The 20,416-nt window shown below is 43.0% G+C and overlaps 2 protein-coding genes across 2 annotated transcripts in view; both read right to left on the reverse strand.

Annotated features, from left to right (window-relative positions):
* Positions 1–2,065: 2,065 nt before the first annotated feature.
* tcaim (T cell activation inhibitor, mitochondrial) lies at positions 2,066–12,812 on the reverse strand. Its single transcript, XM_085802991.1, has 11 exons — positions 12,632–12,812; positions 11,999–12,100; positions 11,059–11,191; positions 9,820–9,970; positions 9,459–9,714; positions 8,701–8,823; positions 8,335–8,432; positions 7,834–7,925; positions 6,417–6,649; positions 4,229–4,360; positions 2,066–2,841 (listed from the first exon to the last, which is right to left on the reverse strand). Exons 2-11 carry the CDS (start codon positions 12,031–12,033, stop codon positions 2,616–2,618), a joined length of 1,479 nt encoding a protein of 492 aa, XP_085659117.1. The 5' UTR covers positions 12,034–12,100; positions 12,632–12,812; the 3' UTR covers positions 2,066–2,615.
* Positions 12,813–17,384: 4,572 nt separating this feature from the next.
* The window catches only part of gpd1l (glycerol-3-phosphate dehydrogenase 1 like), a 12,954-nt gene continuing 9,922 nt past the window's right edge, over positions 17,385–20,416 (reverse strand). Inside the window, exons 7-8 of the mRNA XM_085803015.1 lie at positions 19,392–19,498; positions 17,385–17,594 (exon numbers count right to left, since the gene is read on the reverse strand). Of these exons, the coding sequence (XP_085659141.1) occupies positions 17,498–17,594; positions 19,392–19,498 (204 nt within the window). The 3' untranslated portion in view covers positions 17,385–17,497. The remainder of the gene's footprint in view (positions 17,595–19,391; positions 19,499–20,416) is intronic.

Below are 20,416 nucleotides of genomic sequence, written 5' to 3' on the forward strand. Positions count from 1 at the left end.
AGCCATTTGGTGGGGGGCCACATGATCAGAAAGGTACCGGGGTTCATTCAAGTCATTTAAACATGAGGTGGGCACGCACGCTATGAGCTTTATATGTAATTTGAAGTCAATATTCAGCTTCTTTTATCTCACATTTGAGACATTTGGTGAAAATAGAACGGCAGAATGACAACATTTGTGCACAAAAAGCAATCTTACAAAATTTCATTTTTAGACTTGTTTTCTACACTTATCTATTACGGTACTGTATTCATATCCTATTTCAAGCACCAAAACAGTTTATTCTCATGACTGAAGGTGTGTTTTCACAAGGGATTTGACATTTTTCAAAAAGCAGACCTCAAATTTCCAGCATTTGGCCGAAATTATTTCTTTCTACAGTGTTCTAGGACAAACTGGCCTCAGTGTGCTTACAGCGGAGGTTCTAATATTTAGACATAAAACACTTGAGTATTGTTACATCTGCAAGTATCTTAAAAAGATAAATTTAAGAAAATATGTAAAAGTCGAGAAAATGGCCTCAAACCTCAGAGGGCATAAACATGTCTGTATTCAGTTTTAACCAGTGATTTGGTGTTTGCGCTTAGAGTGCAGGGCCACAAACAAAAATCTTGTTTAGGGCCACCAAAATCCTAGGGCCGGGCCTGCTCAGGTGTCTTCTATGATGAAATCTGCTGTCAGGATACAAATATTTTATTTATTTTTTATTTTATTCAGGTTTAGAGTCGCTGCACTAGAGTTCCCATACAAAAATGTGACGTCATAACTTTTCGCTTGTTCCCGCTGAGCTCTAATAACAACAGACCAGAGAAAAGAAAAACGGCTTCAGGTTCACATCAAAATAAAGAGTTGAGTCTAAAACGACCTTATTTTATTATAAGAAAAAGTGTTTTCACATTACAGAGTTCAGACCTGAGGCTGTGTGAGTTTATTTATATTATAATGAGTGTGTAACTGTCCATGTTGTTGTGGACTGAAATACAATGTGAGTTTATTTCCCTCTACTATGGAGTTACATTTGTTTCTTTATTATTCAATCAAACAGAGTAGGTTTTGTAATCAAGAAAAAAAGATTTGAGACCAAAAGTATCAATACTTGCAAACAAAAAATGTTTTATTGCAATTTGAAAATGATTAAACAATGCAAATCCCCCCCCAAAAAAAATTCATTCGGGGGTCATGTCGGAATGACAGCTTGCAAAGGAACATTTAAACTTTTTGACGCTCAAATGAAAAAAAAGACTTGCAAACAAAACTTTTGGATTTGCATTTATTAATCAATCATTTTTTACTTGCAATATATATAAAAAATAGTTTGCAATATTGATACTTTTGCTCTCAAATCTTTCTTTTGATTGCAAAACCTTCTCTGTTTGATGTAATAATAAAGAAACAAATGTAACTCCATGCTCTACAGAGTCAGTTACAGTGAGCGTAAATCAATTCAATGATCAATAAGTCAATAGTATCGATCTAAAATGAATGAAAACATTGATCAATACATATCTTTATAAGATGTGTTTTTATTTTGAAAATTTCTAGTAATGATTATCTGCTGCAATCTCATATTTCTTTTTTTATATATTTACTTTGGATTAATGTTCACATTAAAGTCCTGCTTTGATGTAAACAAACAGAAATATCTAATATTCTTTCAGTTTTATTTGATAGAAGATGAAAAATGTGAAGCTCACAGGACGTTTTGTTTTAAAAATATGATTTTTTACATTTAAATGTCCGATTGAGCTTGGAAATGGAAATATCTCATGATACTTTACTTGCTTTTTGTGATTTAATATGAATAGAAGTGATTGTCTTGGTGGTATTATCTCTTATTGATAACTAATTCCTAAATCAAACAGTGATATATTGAAATCCACAATTGAATCGTCGTCCATTGAATCGATTTAATACTGAAACTTGAACAGGTCCAGACTGTTCACACCGATCTGAAACATCCGATCCATCATCACACATCACATCGTCTCCGTAACACTTCTGGCTGTTCAGTCCCACTTCTGCATGAAAACCTGGACTGGATTCTCTACAGTCGTGACCTGAACGTGTGGGTTTTAGTATTTTATTAAACATCTATCTCACAGACTGAACCTTTAATAGAACCATTATTATTATTATCATTATCTTAGTGCACGTCATCACAATAAATACTGTCTTCATCAAACCCACTGATTCAGCTTCAGTCGTATATTGCACCTCCTCCCTCCTCACAGTTCAACATGGCGGCTCTCAAACTTTCCTCTGTTTGAGTTTCAGAAGAAAAACTAATCACAAAAATAGGATTTAATTTCATCTCCTTCCCTTTGATTGGTTTACGGGTCCAGTCTGGAAACCGCTGACCTCAGCTCAGCCTTCATTATTTCTTCGTCTTCGTCTTCTTTTTGGCTTCTCCCCCTCCGGAGGATAAAGTGCTTCTGATTGGACGAGCCTGCTCTGGTCAGTGTGAGTGAAGCAGCTGAGGAAAAGTTTCCCTTGACAAGTGACAGATGTGACTCTTCTGCTGTGACCTGCAGACACTTAAAAAAAAAAAAAAAACACATCTACCTGCTGCTAAAAAACCGAGTCGAGTCGTCTGTGTGTGTGTGTGTGTGTGCGGCTCAGCTCTTCCAGTCCCAGGGCAGACACATGTCCCCGTCCTGCATGACGGAGTAGAAGTGGGAGATGCAGACGTGGAGTCCCTGCATGAGCGGCGAGCGCTGCTCCAGCAGCCGCCGGCAGCACTGGATCATCTGACTGGAGCTCACACTCGGCTCCTTGGACAAACTCCTCAGGGACAGAGTCTGGAGACACTGCTGCACCACGCCCTCCTCCTCCGCCTGCAGCCTGCACACACACACACACACACACACACACACACACACACGGGTCAGAGTGAGTGACAGCTGAACAGTCAGGGCTGCATATAACAGTAGGTTTGTTATCTTTAATTGGCGGTGCAAGATGTTTTTAGAATGACGGAGCAGAGGCGTGAGCTGCTCAGAGCTACGCTACAGAGGCTAATGGGATTTTTTGGTTTCCCTCATCAAACTCATCAAATACACAATCCAACAACTCCAAAACGCTCTGGTGAACAAGTTGTGACCTGCACATTCACCACGCTATGAGATAATAACAGAACGTTACCAGACAGAGTTGTTTTAGAGGTAAATTCATGCAAAACCACTGATGCACGTTCCCGTCGGGGGCAGTTTTTCATCAAGCAGTCTCTGTATTTGCCTCTAAAACAACTCTGTCTTGTAACGTTCTGTTATTATCTCATAGCGTGGTGAATGTGCAGGTCACAACTTGTTCACCAGAGCGTTTTGGAGTTGTTGGATTGTGTATTTGATGAGTTTGATTAGGGAAACCAAGAAATCCCATGAGCCTCCGTAGCGTAGCTCTGAGCAGCTCACGGCTCTGCTCCGCCGTTCTAAAAAGTAGCTTGCACCGACAATTAAAGGTAACGAACCTACTGCTATGACTATAGGGATTATGGTAATGGGCCAATTTTCCAAAATGTTGAACTATTCCTGTAATGTAGAGAAATAGTATTTAATTTTTCTGTTTTTAGTACACTGTCTTTGTTCTGTTTTAATGTTAAAGAGGAACTATGGAAGTCTGGTCGCTTCTCCTCTGCATCTCTAACCCTCCTCTCCTCCATGTGCGTTTGTTTACAACAAAGCCGGCAAGAAATCAATAAAAAGAGCGATAGATCAGTGTTGCTGCTCAGCAGAATTATTTCTGAGTCTGAGAAAGAAAAAACAATCCTCTTGTGTTGTTCAGGAGGAGAAAGGAGGAAGGAGAATGAGGAAGAGGAGGGAGGAGGAGGGAGGGAAGGAAGGAAGAAGGAAGAAGAGGAAGGAGGAAGGGGAGGAAGGAGAAAGAGGAGGAGGAGGGGAGGAAGGATGAAGAAAAGGAGGGAGGAGGAAGAAGAAGAGGAGGAGGGAAGAAGAAAAGGAGGGAGGAGGAGGAAGAAGAAAAGGAGGAGGGAAGAAGAAAAGGAGGGAGGAGGAAGAAGAGGAAGAGGCGGGGAGGAAGGGGGAAGAAGTGGAGGAGGAAGAAGAAAAGGAGGAGGAGGAAGAAGAAAAGGAGGGAGGAGGAGGAAGAAGAGGAGGAGGAGGAAGAAGAAAACCCATTCTCCTCGTGTTGTCCAACCCTCTGTGAGACACCAGGAGGATTGTGGGTAAATCAGGTGGATTGTGGGTAAACGGTGTTGAGGCGTGGGACTCACTGGTTGCGGCGGCGTGTGCGCTCCCGGGCCTCGGGGGCGCGGCTCTGCAGGAAAACCTGCAGCTTCGGGGGGTCGACGCTGGTCGGGATGATGAAGTGTCCCGACTCATGGAGGCTCGGGCTGGAGCGGTCGCTGCCATGGAAACACAACAACAACAACAGCATGTAACTCACACACAGAGGTGGCAGCGGGTAGAGGAGGAGGAGGAGGAGGAGGATGGAGGAGGAGGAAGAGGAGAAAGGAGGAAGATGGGGTGGGAGGGAAGAAGGAAGAAGAGGAGGAGGAAGAAGAGGAGGATGGAGAAGGAGGAAGAGGAGGAAGAAGGAGAAGAAAGAGGAGGAGGAAAGAGAAGGAAGAGGAGGAAGAAGAAGAGGAGGAGGAGGAAGAAGAAGGAGGAAGAGGAAGGAGAAAGAGGAAGGAGGAAGGAGGAGGGAGGAGGAAGAGGAGGAGAGGAGGAAGGAGAAGGAGAAAGGGGAGGAGGGGGAAGAGGATGAGGAAGAGGAAGGCAAGGAAAGGAAGAAGGAACAAGAAGAGGAGGAGGAAGAGGAAGAAGAGGAGGAAGAAAAAGAGGAGGAGGATGAGGAAGAGGGGAAGGAGAAAGAGGAGGAGAGGAGGAAGGAGAAGGAGGAAGATGAGGAAGAGAAGGGAGGAGGAAGAGGAGGAAGAAGAAGGAGGAGGAGGGAGAAGAAAAGGAGGAGGAAGGAGAAGGAGGAAGAGGCGGGGAGGAGGAAGGAGAAGGATGCAGGGAGGAAGAGGAGGAAGAAAAGGAGGGGAGGAGGAAGGAGGAGAAAGAGGAGGAAGGAAGGGAGGAGGGATGAGGAAGGAGGAGGAGGAAGAGGAGGAAGAAGAAGGGGAAAGAGGAGGAAGAAAAGGAGGGTAGGAGGGAGGAGGAAGAAGAAGAGGAGGAGGAGGATGGAGAAGGAGGAGGAGGAGGGAAGGAGGAAGAGGAGGAGGAAGAAGAAGAGGAAGAGGCGGGGAGGAGGAGGAGGGAGGAGAAGAAGAAGAGGAGGAGGAAGGAGAAGGAGGAAGAGGAGGGAGGAGGAAGGAGGGAAGGAGGAAGAGGAGGAGGATGGAGAAGGAGGAAGGAGGAGAGGAGGAAGAGGAGGAGGAAGAAGAGAAAGGAGAAGGAGGGAGAGGAGCAGGAGGAAGAGGAGAAGGGGAAGAAGGAGCAAGAAGAAGAGGAGGAGGAGGAAGGCGAAGGAACAAGAAGAGGAAGAAGGAGGAAGAAGACGAGGAGGGAAAGCAGGAGCAAGAGGAAGAGGAGGAGGAGGAAGAGGAGGAGGAAGTAGAGCAGGAGGGGAGGAAGGAGGAAGGAGAAGGAGAAAGGGGAGGAAGGCGAAGGAACAAGAAGAGGAAGAGGAGGAGGAAGAGGAAGAAGAGGAGGGGAAGAAGGAGCAAGAAGAGGAGGAGGAGGATGAAGGAAGAGGAGGTAGAAGGAGGGGGGAGATGAGAAGGAGGAGGAGAGGAGGAGGATGGAGAAGGAGGAAGAGGAGGGAGGAGGAGGAAGGAGAAGGAAGAAGAAGAGGAGGAAGGAGAAGGAGGAAGAGGAGGGAGGAAGAAGGAGAGGAGGAGGAAGAGGAAGACGAGGAGGGAGGAAGAAGAGGAGGAGGAAGCGGAGCAGGAGGGGAGGAAGGAGGAAGAAGAGGAGGAGGAGGAAGGAGAAGGAGAAAGGGGAGGAGGGGGAAGAGGAGGAGGAGGAAGAGGAGGAAGAAGAGGAAGGAGGAGGAAGAGGAGTAGGAGGGGAGGAAGGAGAGGAGGAAGGAGAAGGAAGAAGAAGAGGAGGAGGAGGAAGAAGAAGGAGGAAGAGGAGGAAGAAGAAGGAACAAGAAGAGGAGGAAGGAGAAGGAGGAAGAAGAGGAGGAGGAGGATGGAAAAGGAGGAGGAGGATGGAGAAGGAAAGTAAAGTAAAGGAGGAGGAGGGAGAGGAAGGAAGGAGGAGGAGGAGGATGAGAGGAAGAAGGAAGAGGAGGGAGGATGATGAAAGAGTAGGGGGAAGAGGAGGAAGAGGATGGAGAAGGAGGAAGAAGTGGAGGAGGATGGAGAAGGAGGGGAAGAAGGAACAAGAAGAGGAGGAGGAAGAGGGGAAGGAGAAAGAGGAGGGGGAAGCAGAGGATGAAGTAAAGTAAAGTGAGTGAGTGAGTCAGGTGTGTGAGGCGTTGAGGAGTGTCATGGCGTCGTGGCGTCCTACGTCTCGAGCAGCGCGGCGAGGCCCTGCAGCGACCGCGGGTGCAGCCTGAGCCGCCCCGTGGTCAGGTTGTGGTGGAAGAGGCTCAGGGCTCCGTAGAGCTCGGCCAGCGGCTGCACGGGGCCGAGCCGCTCCAGCTGCACCACCTGCACCCCGCCCAGCAGCAGGCTGATCCGCTCCTTCAGCCAGTCGGTCTGCTGCTGCAGGCCGCGGTACACCGGCAGCTGCTGGAACATCTGGAGGGGGAGGAGGAGGAGAGGAGGTCACATGACGGACAGATGTGTAGGTGTTCTCACCAAGGGGGCAGTTGTCGGTCTGAGAAGTGAAGCTCACTTCCGCGTTCAAAAAACTGCAATCCCCTCGGATTCCTCTGGGGGCTGGTGTCAGAAGGGAGCATTCCCCATAGACCCCCATGTTAAAATCGCCGACTTTACATCCTCAGTAAACATGTTAAAAGCCTGGTGTCAGCACGTTTTTTCGTCTCAACCGATAGTTTCTACCCCCGCACACACTCTGAGGGGAGTGAATTTTTTTTAACTCTACCGTTTTACTGTTATTAGGTTAAAACTCTGGCCAATTAGGGCGCGGAAACGTTGAGTGACAGGTCCGAGCAGCTCCGTGGACAGCTGCTTCGAGGCCAGTGGGCGGGTTCTCGGCCAGTAAATCCAACATGGCGCTGTTCAGGCCGCCATATTTGAGTCACAAAAACGACTCCCCAAAACCAATGGGTGACGTCACGGACGCTACGTCCATTCTTTTTACAGTCTATGGCGGGAACATGTGAGGATGTGATTCTGCGTGGTTGTGTTTCTCGGACAATAAACTGTTGAAATATCGGAAGTTTGGTTTGGTCAACTACTGTTGTGTGTCCCGACCGTGAGCCGTAACGGCTCGCGTGTGAACTGTGGCTATTAGCTTAGCTCGTAAGATCGTATTTACTACATATTCTACTACAGTTTCTTTATTAGATTGATTTAATGCTGCCTGTTAATGTTCGGATGCTGCTCGCCCAACTCCTGCTCCTCGGGCGAGGCAAACGGAGCGAAGGCAAATACGTCTGAGGAGTTTATTGGTTAATAACCTAAATAAATCGTAGCTAACATGCTAATTATCTTGCTCTACTTCTCTGGCAAAACACGACCGCATTGCATTGTGGGATACGGGAGTAGAAAGTAGTGAACATCGCTTGTTCACTCAATTTTGTGGTGCATTGTGGGTGTTTTGTCGTCCACTACATAGTGGATGAAATTAATCGCGGAGAATTCGAACAACACTACAAAATGGCGAACACACTATATAGTGCACTACATCCGTGATAGGGGGTGATTTCAAACACAGCTAGGTAGGTGTGTGTGTGTGTGTGTGTGTGGGGGGGTGTGTGTGTGTGTGTGTGTGTGTGTGTGTGTGTGTGTTTTCTCACCTTGGTCCACTGGTGATGAACGTCCATCGTTCCCAGCATCACGTGACCTGAGGCGTTCATCCCTGATTGGTCCGCAAACACAACCGTGTGTCCTGGAAACGAAGAGGAGGAGGAGGAAGGATGTCAGATTAAAGGGGCATTCCCTAAAATTATATTTTGCAACTGAGCTCAGAAATAAAAAATATAAATTGATAGTAAACTGATTTATATCTGGTTCTCTTTTCCTGTTTCACTTCACTGTCTCCTCTCCTCCTCCTTCTTCCCGCCTCTCCTCCTTTCATCCCCTCCAGTCCTCCTCTCCCCCTCCTCCTCTTTCTTCCCTCCTCCTCTCCTCTTCCCCTCCCTCCCTCCTCTCCTCCCCCTTCTCCTTCACTCCTCCTCCTCTCCTCCTTCTTCCCTCTTCCTCCTCTCTCCTCCTCCCCTCCCCTCCCCTTCTCCCTCCCTCCTCCTCTCCCCTCCCCTCCTCTTCCTCCTTGTTCCCTCCTCCTCTCCTCCTCTCACCTTGCAGGCTGATCAGGGCCTCTGGGTTCTGCTGTGACAGTCGGCTCAGACTCTGGAGTTGACAGCAGCGGTGCGACACTCCCCAGCTGCGCTGCCACCTGCAACACACAGCAGCAACATGTTACATTACACACACGTTACATTCAGTTTTATTAAAGATCAACACTTCAACATCACCAGGACCTTCAATACTCTCGTCCAGAGAGATAGATATAACAATATATATATATATCTATCGCTCTGCTCTCGTCTAACCAGCTGAGCTCCTGACTGGTTATTAGTTATCATGATCATTTAGCCCAGAGTCACAGCTGTTCAGACAGGTGAGGTGAGTAAACACCCGACAGGTCGACCACAGCGTCGTACCTGATGTCCTCCAGGTTGAAGGTGTGACACAGCTCCTTCTTCAGTCTGCTCAGCTCCTCCCGGCGCGGGAGACTGGCGCTGTGCTTCTTCGTCGCCTCAGGCTCGTTGTTTCTCAGCCACAAACTGAAACGGTGTGAACGGACGAAGCTGTTACAAACTGTTTCTAATATTAAAAGTAGATGAGATTTACTTTATTTAGTTCAATTCAATTCAAAGAACTTTATTTGTCCCAGAGGTACAATTTAAAAATGCGAGTCAAGTTAAAAAGGAAATACAAAAAAGCATAAATATTTAAATTAATGAATTATTACAATTTATTGATCACACATTATCATTATTTATCTTATAAGTTATTTCCCAGTCTGGATTCAATTAGGTCTATCTTATCTTAAGTATAATGTATCTAAAGTATATAAAGTCATCTCATCTCATAAGATATTTTAATGTCTTACAAGACAAGACAAGATAAGATAAAATAATCCACTATAATTCCCACAATGGGGAATTTTTGAGGAGCAATAGATCATAAGAACAAAAGCAACACAAAACAGTAGTAGGCAAAATAGAAAAATGATAAAATAATCATAACATCATGTACAAGAGTATTCCTGCATTTGTTCTTGAAATTGCACATTTTTGAGTGAGAAATTTACATAAATATTAATAATCCATATTGTACATCTGAACTGAAATCAGTGGTATAACTACAAGTTGTGAGTATTTGCCTGCTGCATCATGTGTCTCTCTCTCTCTCTCACCTGAGTGTGGGCTCCACCCTCCTGGCCTGCTGCAGCTCCTGCTCCGGGTCCCTGAAGCCGGTGAAGGTGTAGTAACTCTTGTCCCATTTGATGGGTCTGTAGAAAGGCACGGCGCCCTCCGCTGGACTTTTAGCCGCCTCTGCTCTTGTTTTCAGTCCCTTCATGTGCTCCACGGGCAGGCTGCAGGACTTTAACACATTCATCACTGTGCTCATTACATCGTGTGTGTGCAGCGTGAAACTCACTGACCGGAAACCTGAGAACCAGGCAGGAGATTTTAGACTCCGTAAAAAACAAACAAAACAAAAAAAAAAACACAATTTACACAAGATAAACAGGAGGATGTGAGTGGAGAGTGTACCTGAGGTGAGGATGTCTGGCTGCAGGACGTCCCTGTCTTTAGTGTCCCTGACGTAGAAGGTGAGTTTCATCGGCTGAACCGAAGAGGAGCCGGGTTTCTGCAGGTTCTCCAGATAACCGTTGAGCCTCTTTAGAGAGTTCTCGTTCACTTCCTGTAACACACACACACAGACAGACATTAAAGGAGACATATGCTGCACCTTTTCCACAAATCAAAAAAGTACCCAGGTGTCTTAAAGACATGTCTGTGACATGCTTCGGTCAAAATACCCCAAGGATCAAACATCACAGCTCTTTTCATCCACTCAAAACAGCCCTGTTCAGGACGGCTGGTTTCAGTGCCTGTCCCTTTAAATGCAAATTAACCACTGCTTGCCCCGCCCCTTCTACTGTTACCAGGTAGGGGTGGTGTTATGCAAATTTGAAACCTAGTTACATCACTGGAACAGCTCATAAAACCACATGGATTTCAACCTAGGGAGCCTGCACATTACAGATTGTTTTGTCAATTCTCACATTTTGGGGGCCGGAAGGCAAGACAAACACCCAAATATATGTTAAAAAGCCTTTAAAAAGTAATATTTCCATAATATGACCCCTTTAAAGACATGTCTGTGACATGCATCTGTCAAAATACCCCAAGGATCAAACATCACAACTCTTTTCATCCTCTCAATACAGCCCTGTTCAGGTTTGCTGGTTTCAGTGTCTGTCCCTTTAAATGCAAATGAACCACTGCTTGCCCCGCCCCCTTTACCACTACTAACTAATGACATCATTGTCAGACAACTGAAACAGCTAATAAAACCAGTGGATTTCAACCTAGGGAGCCTGAAAATTACAGATTGTTTTGTCAATTCTCACATTTTTGGGGCTGGAAGGCAAAACAAACACCCAGATATATGTTAAAGAGCCTCCAAAAAGTGATATTTCCACAATATGTCCCCTTTAAAGGTCGGGTTGGAGATCTCTTTCTAGGGTGTTTTTTACTGAATTGCTTGAAATCCTCTTCATACCCCGTTTGCAACCAAGTTATGTAATGCTTCTTAACAAAAATGAAAAAAGTGAGTCACCTGTGGAACGGACAATCTTATCAATCAAACTTTTGACTGTATTTTCAAAATGTGGCCTGATACTGTAGAACCGTTTTTTCCAGGATCTCCTACCCTGCCTTTAAATGCAACACGAGGAGATGAAGCAAATCAGTACAACATGATGTCTGACAGCCTAGGAGACGTACCCGCTCTCTGGGATACTGGCCGAAGAAGTCCGGGTGGACGGCAAAATAAAACGGCCTGAGAGCGTTGACGGCGTCGGCCCCGGACAGAGTCCTGAGCTGGGCCAGATGTGTGGCCACATGTTTCCTCTTCAGCCTGCACAGACGGAGAGACGGATCGCATCAGATTACTGCTTCATCATCGATCACCTCAGCAAATCTCTCTCTGATCTCTTCCATTTGATGTCTCCTTAATGGACTATCCTCAAGGCCGATGGACACACTGATTACATTGATTATCTATCAATCTATTGTTTGTTTTTCAACCAGTTAAAAAAACATGCGGATGCTCGTCTCAAACTGTGATTCTCCAGTTTCCTTTTTTCCACTTTAAAATCTGAATTTCAGTTTGTAACAGTTGAAAATCCTCAGACTGTGAGACTGAAAACTATACAGTACACGTGTGGCATTTTGATTTAAATGAAGATTTAAAGGACTCCTGTTTGATACGTAAATCATAAATCATTATAGATGAAGATGAACAGTCTGATGGTGCACTTGTTTTTTTTTCTTTAACTACCATAGTTTAACATGAACAAGACAGAGAAGCTGAAAATATTCATCTAAAAACATTAAGTTTGAGACTAAATATGATTAAGGTTGAGGCTCACTCTAAAATCCTTTGCCAGTGTAAAAAAAGAAAAGAAAAATTATGCTGAGTCATTATGTTCTTACAGTTTTCTATTATGAAAGGTGAAAATGATAAATGCTCATAAAGTTCTATTATAGGCGATACAAACTTATGATATAAGACTGTTTATTTATTCCACACATGGGAAATTTGGTTGTCACAGTAGGTATATATGCAAATACATAAAACAAATATATAAAACAAAGGAGAGAGAGACATTCAGTACAGTTCAAGCTGAGCACTCTCAATCTGACCAGTGTTCAGGTGTGTTACCTGAAGGTGCATCGCAGGAGAGAGTTCACAGACATAACTCGTTGCTGCTTGTCCACAGGTGAGACTTAAATCATGACGTCATCGGCGCGTCCATCTGCGTCCCTGCGTCACAGAGACGATTCACCTGAGTCATCGTCATCATCATCATCATCATCAGTCTAAACAGCTATAAAGAGTTAATATAATACATAATATAATTACTTTTTTAATACAATAAAAAATCAACAACGTCAGGAAGGAGTTAGTTAGTTAGATAGTTAACTGGTAAACGTAGATAATTAAGTCTACTGTGGTGTTACCATGGTGACAACAGCACCTGAAAACTGCTTCGGATTAAGCAGCTTTAGGTTGCTTTGTTTTTAGCCGCTTCGTTAGCATGTAGCTCCTTCAAACGAGCCACAACAATGAGCCACATTTTAAAGAAATATATTCTAATAATAATAACTAAACATGGACAAACAGGCGCCGGCGGGTCTCCGCTGGTTAGTTCTGGTTAGTTCTGGTTTTGTTTATTCAACGTCAATGATAAAACAAACAAAACAAAAACATGGCTTCAGTTAGCTGGCTGGTGCAGTTAGCATGTTAGCATGTTAGCCGCCACCTCCACCACCACCACCACCACCGCTCACTCACGGTTTCGTCGCCGGCTCCAGAGGTCACTGTCCCGGTCAGACTCTCACCGCGGAGCCGCTGGGTTCGGTCATCGGTCCTGGTCCTCCCGTTCTTCTCCTCCCCCTCCTTCTTTTCTTTCTTCCTCCACTCCTTGCGCTTCTTTCTCTTCTTCAGCGTGTGTTTACTGCGACCTGTCCCCGGGTGTGTGACACCAGCTGGACCGGCGGTGACAGGTGTGTGTGTCTGCGTGTGCGTGTGTGGATGACCAAACGAGCCAAAAGTGCAGATGCATAAAGAGTGTAAATGGGTCACTAAGCAGAAACGTCCCTTTTTTTTACATTTTTTAAAAATAAAAAATGTATTGAAATAATATTAATTTAAGCCATGTTATTATTATTATTATTAAACTCAGCAGTATGAATATAAATAAATGATTGTTTAATAATTCAAACAAATCTGTACTATAATAATGTACTAGCTATCTTTTTCTCACTTTTATTTATTTATTTATTTTGCAAAAATAAAGACTTTTATAAAATATTATTTCTGTCTCTTCAACACCTATAAAAACAATTTGAGTTTAGCATCTGTGGTAAACTTTATTGTTAAGATACTTGAGCTCTCTTGTAGGCTACATAACCTACTGTAGTATTCACCTTATTTCGGTTATGTACAAGAGAGCTCAAGTAACGTTATCTTAACAATAAAGTTTACCACAGATGCTAAACTCAAATTGTTTTTATAGGTGTTGCAGAGACAGAGAAATACTATTTTATAAAAGTCTTTATTTTTGCTCAAAAAAAAAGAATTAAAAAAAATACATTCTTATAGTAGCCTACAGATTTTGAATTATTAAACAATCATTTATTTATAGATATTCATACTGCTGAGTTTAATAATAACATGGCTTAAATTAAATTTTGATACATCTAAAGTTTACCACACATGCTTTTTTTTTTCAAATGAAATTGTGAGATTAATGAGAACATTTCTGATGACTGAAATGAGACGGTGGATTGACCATGTTCCCTTCTATGTAGATCTTAAGCAAAAAAGAAAATGAACCACAGAGAGTCATACTGTATGTATTTTAAATAGATATTTTCTTAAATTTCAAAATAAGAGTTTTGTGACAGCAGTGACATAAATTCAGGCAAGCACTAGGCTACTTTATTTTTTAATAACATTTATTCAACATTTTTGTGTCTTGTATAGTTAGGTACACAGTGCAGTATAAAACATAAAATAAGTTTTGGATCTCATAATACAACACTCACTGTCTATACAAAATAATGTGGAACAAAAACATCTGTGGGATTTGACATTTTTTAACAGTAATTAAGGAACACATAGAGCCAAATTGATGGCTCAATAGCATTTTACTGTTCAAATAACATTTACCTTTACTTTAAAAATATGAATAAATTGTAACAATTATGTATTTTCTGTGCGTAATATATCTGTAAAGTCGCTAACCTACATAAAATTAAAGCAGCGAGCCAGTCACTTTCACCTCACAGTCATTATTTCATTTAATCCAACGTGCTGCTGGAGCAGAGATTAGGATTAGAGAGGATCGTCGTTGGACTCATCTCAAACATCACAGGCAGGAAACATCAACTTTATTCCAACAGAAACACACATTGGACCCTGTTTAATGGTGTTACAGTCTCATTCATAAAAAGGCAAATCTGATCCAACTGAAACATCTGTAGCCTACTCTTCTCTCTCATGTCGACGACCTCCCACCCCTCGGTCCACAGCCTGCAGAGTTATGTATGTAATTATAGTATCTGTCATATTTTTAAGTTTTACCAGGTCAGATCCATGTGTGTGTGTGTGTGTGTGTGTGTGTGTGTGTGTTAGAGCGACACTGACCTACCGCAAGCAGGATGCAGTGAAAAGCTGCCAATCTGAAGACGATCTGTGATCTGAGGTCTGTCCACATGAAGCAGCACAAAAGATCTAAACAATTTAAAAAGTGGAAATTTACCTTCGACTTATTGGATATAAAATGTCCCACGGTGTCAGAACTAGTGCACATGTTTTTTAGTTATAGCCAAAAGCATGATGTGTGAGGTCACAGTGACCTTGACCTTTGACATCTGAGCTCCACAATCAGTGTTCAGAGTCTGAGGGGAACAGTCCTGAAGACTCCTTATCAAAAAGCAGTTTTTAGGTATAAACCATCATGACCTGATCCAAAATAAGACTTGTCTATAGGCCTATATCTATAAGTGTGCTTTACTTGGCTTGATTTAATCTGACAGCCACTTCCTTAAAGGGATAGTTCAACATTTTGGCAAATTGGCCCATTGCCATAGTCCCTATAGTCATAGCAGTAGGTTCGTTACCTTTAATTGTCGGTGCAAGCTATTTTTAGAACGGCGGAGCAGAGCCGTGAGCTGCTCAGAGCTACGCTACGGAGGCTAATGGGATTTCTTGGTTTCCCTCATCAAACTCATCAAATACACAATCCAACAACTCCAAAACGCTCTGGTGGACAAGTTGTGACCTGCACATTCACCACGCTATGAGATAATAACAGAACGTTACCAGACAGAGTTGTTTTAGAGGGAAATACAGAGACTGCTTGATGAAAAACTGCCCCCGATGGGAACGCGCATCAGCGGTTTTGCATGAATTTACCTCTAAAACAACTCTGTGTGGTAACGTTGTGTTATTATCTCACAGCGTGGTGAATGTGCAGGTCACAACTTGTCCACCAGAGCGTTTTGGAGTTGTTGGATTGTGTATTTGATGAGTTTGATGAGGGAAACCAAGAAATCCCATGAGCCTCCGTAGCGTAGCTCTGAGCAGCTCACGGCTCTGCTCCGCCGTTCTAAAATTAGCTTGCACTGACAATTAAAGGTAACAAAACTACTGCTATGACAATAGGGATTATGGAAATGGGCCAATTTGCCAAAATGTTGAACTATCCCTTTAAACTCAGTGATCATGGGGCCGTCCAACACATCTGTGAGGAAACTTAAACAAAACAAATAAACAAAAATCACTCACACACAATTGAGGATATTTCTTTTTAACAAAAATTAGGAACATTTCAACACATCTGTTTTACCTGAATGAAAATGAAAACATCTGGAACACAAAGTCACAACTCTTGGTGCTAGTTTAATAAACATCTGTCTCAGCTGCCTGTTGATGATGCTCAACATTTTGGTCACAAACTGGGAATGTACGTGTTTTTGTTTAACTGAGGTTTTCATTAACAAGCAAACACACAGGACTGAGCAGGTCATGTGACATTTAAAGGGACAGTTCTGTTTTATTACTGAACGGGTTTAAGCGCTGGAGTTGAGTCCAGTTCTATCAGATATCAAACATTTTCTGATTTATCTCATCGTTTCATATGAAGTTTTTACTCAAACTCACTAGTTTGATCCACTTTACTCTCAAGGAACAACAAAAAAGTAGAATAAAAATAGATTACAATGAAATGATTTACCATGGTTCACAACATTGGGTTTGATGCCGTCAAAATTTTCATGAAAACTAAGTTTATATTGAAGTTTATTTAAAGCTGTTAACTACTTGTTCATAGATGTTGAAGAGACTGAGAAATAATATTCCAAAAAAGACTTTATTTTTGCCAAAACAAAAGGTACAGTAACACCAATTATGAAAAGACGAAACATGCAATCTTTAAAAAAATTGGAAAAATGAATGCGTCGATACAGCCAACGAGATAGATTATAATGACGTGGCCTATAAGTTTAGATGTCAGGAAGAAGAAATTAAATTTAAAAGACATTTAGTTGTTCCAAAAAGAAAGTGGACGTTTCTGTAAAGTGACCCTGAAGTCCAGACGATCGGATTAAATGTAAAATATCACAGTATAGAAATAATAAAGATAAAGTGGTTGTAATAAACCAGACTCGTCCTCCTCCGACCTGCCGGCAGCCTGGTGTGTGTTAGTGCTGTTCAACCAGACGGGGGCGCTGGTGAGTCGAGGAGCACCGTGAGATAGGAGGTGTGTGTGTGTGTGTGTCAAGAGGTTTCACATTGTAACAGAAACTCATATTTGTCAACAGACCTGAAGAACTGACATCAGCTGTATAAAAAAAACAAAAAGAAAAACACATTAAGGAATAGTTCACCCAAAATTGAAATTTCACTCATTATCTACTCACCCTCATGTCGACTAATAAGGGCTGGGAGAAGTTTCAGAGTCCTCCGTGGCTTCTCTGAGTTACAGGGGGTCTCGGCGTAGCAGTGCATGTCCATATAACGGTTGCAAATGGATACCAACTGTCTTGGTAACAAAAAGACACACCAAAAAACATCCAAATACCTCCATGCTGCTCGTATGTAATGTCCGTCTTGTACTGAAGCCCAGAAATGCGAAATTTCAAACAAAACAAGCTTGAAATATAGACTTATTTAATTTGTTTCGGGACAATTTCGCATTTCGGGGCTTCAATACAAGACGGACATTACATAGGAGCAGCATGGAGGTATTTGGATGTTTTTTGGTGTGTCTTTTTGTTACGAAGACAGTTGGTATCCATTTGCAACCGTTATATGGACATATGGCACTGCTACGCCGAGACCCCCTGTAACTCAGAGAAGCCACGGAGGACTCTGAAACTTCTCCCAGCCCTTATTAGTCGACATGATGGTGAGTAGATAATGTGAAGTGAAATTTCAATTTTGGGTGAACTATCCCTTTAAACATCTGGCAGCTCAAGGTTTTTGTAGTTTTCCTTTGGTCCACATTAGTTTTTTTAGGTGAAATGACGAAGGACATTTTCAGTCGACTGGTGTTAAAACTGGTCGGTCTTAGTGGGAACACGATGGACCAGTTCTTCAGCGGCGGCGGCGGCGGCGGCAGTGACCATGTGACCAGGTGACCATATGACATCATCACATGTGCTCCGGGTGGCTCTGCAGGCAGGAGATCATCTCGTGGACCGGCCGCCCCTCGAAGCAGATCTGGTAGACGGCCGCGAAGAGAGGAAACCTGCAGAGAGGAGGAGGAGGAGGGACAGACGGTCAGGGTCTGAGTCTGGGTCTGGGTCCTGAGTCTGAGTCCTGGTTCTGGTCCTGGTTCTGGTTCTGGTCCTGGTTCTGGTTCTGGTCCAGAGGAGAACCGAGAAGCTTTTAGAGAAAATGTCTCTCTGGGGGCTGCTCAGGAGTTTATTAAAGTTAAAGGGATACTTCACCCAAAATCAATAATTCACCAATTTTCATAATAATGCTTTTGGTACGAAGGGGTATTAGGGCCAGCAAAAAAAAAAAAAAAAAAAACAAGTGGAAAAAAAACTTGGCAAGTCAGTTTTTTTTTTGTTTTTTTTTTATAAATTAAAGCAGAAGTAAGCGATCCGGTCGTTTTCGCTAATGCTGTGTTCGAGGCAGGCTTTTGAAATCGTAAATTACAGCTTCAAGTCACAACTTACGACTTTGTAGCGTTCCAGGCAACCCACTCGTGTTTTTCCGACCTGTTTCACCTGTGAAAGTCACTATAACGGCCACTCGTAACTTCCGACCCGTGAACTCGTACCAGATCGAACTGATACAACTTCACAGGACAGAAAAACACGAGTCTACGAGTTTCCTTAAACGCACCATAACAGTCCTCGTCGCTACGTCGCCACATTCACGGCGTCCCTTGGCTGCACACACAGCCCTTCATGCCGTTCTCTCTCCTCATTGGATAAAAATTGTAGGATACGATAAATGTTTTCTCCTCGACTCAGAGCAGAGTGACTGACAGACCCGTGTTTCAGACCAAACACTCTATGTAAGTGATTGCTGTCGGAAGATATAACTATTTAAGACTTATATTAACACAAATATATCACTTACTTCTGCTTTAAGAAAATATCAAACTACTATAGTCGGTGGCCATGGCTGCCTCTACAGATGCCTTAATTAAAGCAGAAGTAAGTGGAATGTTTGTGTTAATATAAGTCTTAAATAGTTATATCTTCCGACAGCAATCACTTACATAGAGTGTTTGGTCTGAAACACGGGTCTCTCAGTCACTCTGCTCTGCTGTAAGCCGAGGAGAAAACTTTCCTTGTATCCTACAACCTTTATCCAATGAGGAGAGAGAACGGCATAAAGGGGCGGTCCTCTCTGTGTGTGCAGCCAAGGGATGCGCGTGAATGTGTTGACGTAGGGACGAGGGCGGGGACTGCTAACTCCATCGGCTGACAAGAAGTTAGCCAAAACGACCGGATCGCTTACTTCTGCTTTAAGCTGCACTTCAGAATTGGCTTCAGTAATAAGGATATTCTCTCTCTTTTGGCTCATAAACACGGTTTGGTCATAAGTAAAAGGACGTTGGAGAGACTGTCGGAAACTTGGTTTGTTCAGGAGGAGAAACCACACAGACTTGGAGGAGGTGGCGGCATTCGTACAAAATGAAATAGCTGGAACTGGACAGATGCAGGGAGATCAATAGTTGCACCTGCTGCAATCCAGAGAGGGTACAGGCCTATGTTGTATCACAAGATACAATAAGGCAATTGATCAAGTTGATTTACAGTTGCACCTTCAGAAAATCACCGTCACACTCCAAAGACGTCGTACACACTCCGGCTGCTGTCACTGAGCCGTCAGTCGCTGTACTAAGTTGGTTGTGGTTGGTTAGTTCACGTCTCTGCCCCGCGGATCTCATAACAACATGCACCGATAATTAAAGGTAACGAACCTACTGCTATGACTATAGGGATTATGGTGAGAGGAGAATCTGACAAAATGTTGAACTATCCCTTTAACAGACACACAGAGTTGTAGTTAGCTGGACACTGACTTGTCCACCAGGTTCTTCTGTCTGAGGATGTGATAAACCTCCGCCGACGTGGCCGGGCCCTGGAGCTTCTGGCCGTTCAGCATCTCCTGCTCCAGCTCCTCGATGCTCTGACGCAACAAACACAAAACAAAACAAAGAAACAAACAAACTCGGCGTCAAACACAGAAAATACTGTTTCTGCTCGAAATTGACGATGTGCCCTTTTATAGTGGAAAGATCCTTTAATCCTTCCTTATAATAAGAGAGGCTAGACCTAACGAACAGCTCTACTTTGCTACTGTGGATTTGTTTTCATCTTTGCTTTATGTTTGTGTGTTGATGTGTATGGATAAATGATTTATGAACTTTATTTCCCTTTTTTTCCCACCCTTATAGATTATTAATATTTATTTTATTATTCTATTTTATATCTATCTTATTAGGGGCCGGGCAACTGTTTTCCTCAATGTTCTTCTTCTTATTAAGTCCTACTTCCCATGCTTTAACAGTGGAAAAAACTTTACAGAAATGTCCGGCCCCATGCCAGATTTACTCAACTCCAAGGACATGTCAATATTCTTCCGGCACAATAAGCGTTTAAATTTAAAAACTCTAAACATTCCTACCAAACCAACGGTAGACGCTACAGTTTTGCAACTTTCACCAAAATGTCGCCCCAATACTGCTGAAACTTTTGTCCACTTAAACTCATTACAAATTATGAAGTCCATCACTCTGTTTTTTTCGATAACTGTAAAACTTTTAAAATGTATCTCCTCCCACAATTTTTGCTCAATTGACACCAAACTTGCTACAGAGCATCTCCAGACCGTCCTCCACAAAACTTGTTTCTCGGATTTTTGATTTATCAAAAATTGAGCCTACAGTGCATGAAAACGGTTGACTGTAAACACTACTGTAAACATATACCATCAAATTCTTGCTAAATACATTTTCAATCTTCCTGAAAAAAAAGACAATATTTTGGAGTCATGGTTGATGAAGTTTAGCAAATATCTGAATTTTATCTCAAAAACTGAATTTTC

This window comes from Trachurus japonicus, chromosome 16 (assembly GCF_045865225.1).
Source record: "Trachurus japonicus isolate A0001 chromosome 16, Traja_1.0".
Classification (NCBI taxonomy): domain Eukaryota; kingdom Metazoa; phylum Chordata; class Actinopteri; order Carangiformes; family Carangidae; genus Trachurus; species Trachurus japonicus.

Excerpts from the sequence above, each read along its gene's own strand:
- tcaim (XM_085802991.1), bottom strand. The coding sequence starts at position 12,033 with ATGTCTGTGAACTCTCTCCTGCGATGCACCTTCAG. Across the intron at positions 11,192-11,998 it reads CTCCTGCGATGCACCTTCAG|GCTGAAGAGGAAACATGTGG; the intron begins GTAACACACCTG and ends CCGTCTGTGCAG. Across the intron at positions 6,650-7,833 it reads TTCATCACCAGTGGACCAAG|ATGTTCCAGCAGCTGCCGGT; the intron begins GTGAGAAAACAC and ends CTCCCCCTCCAG.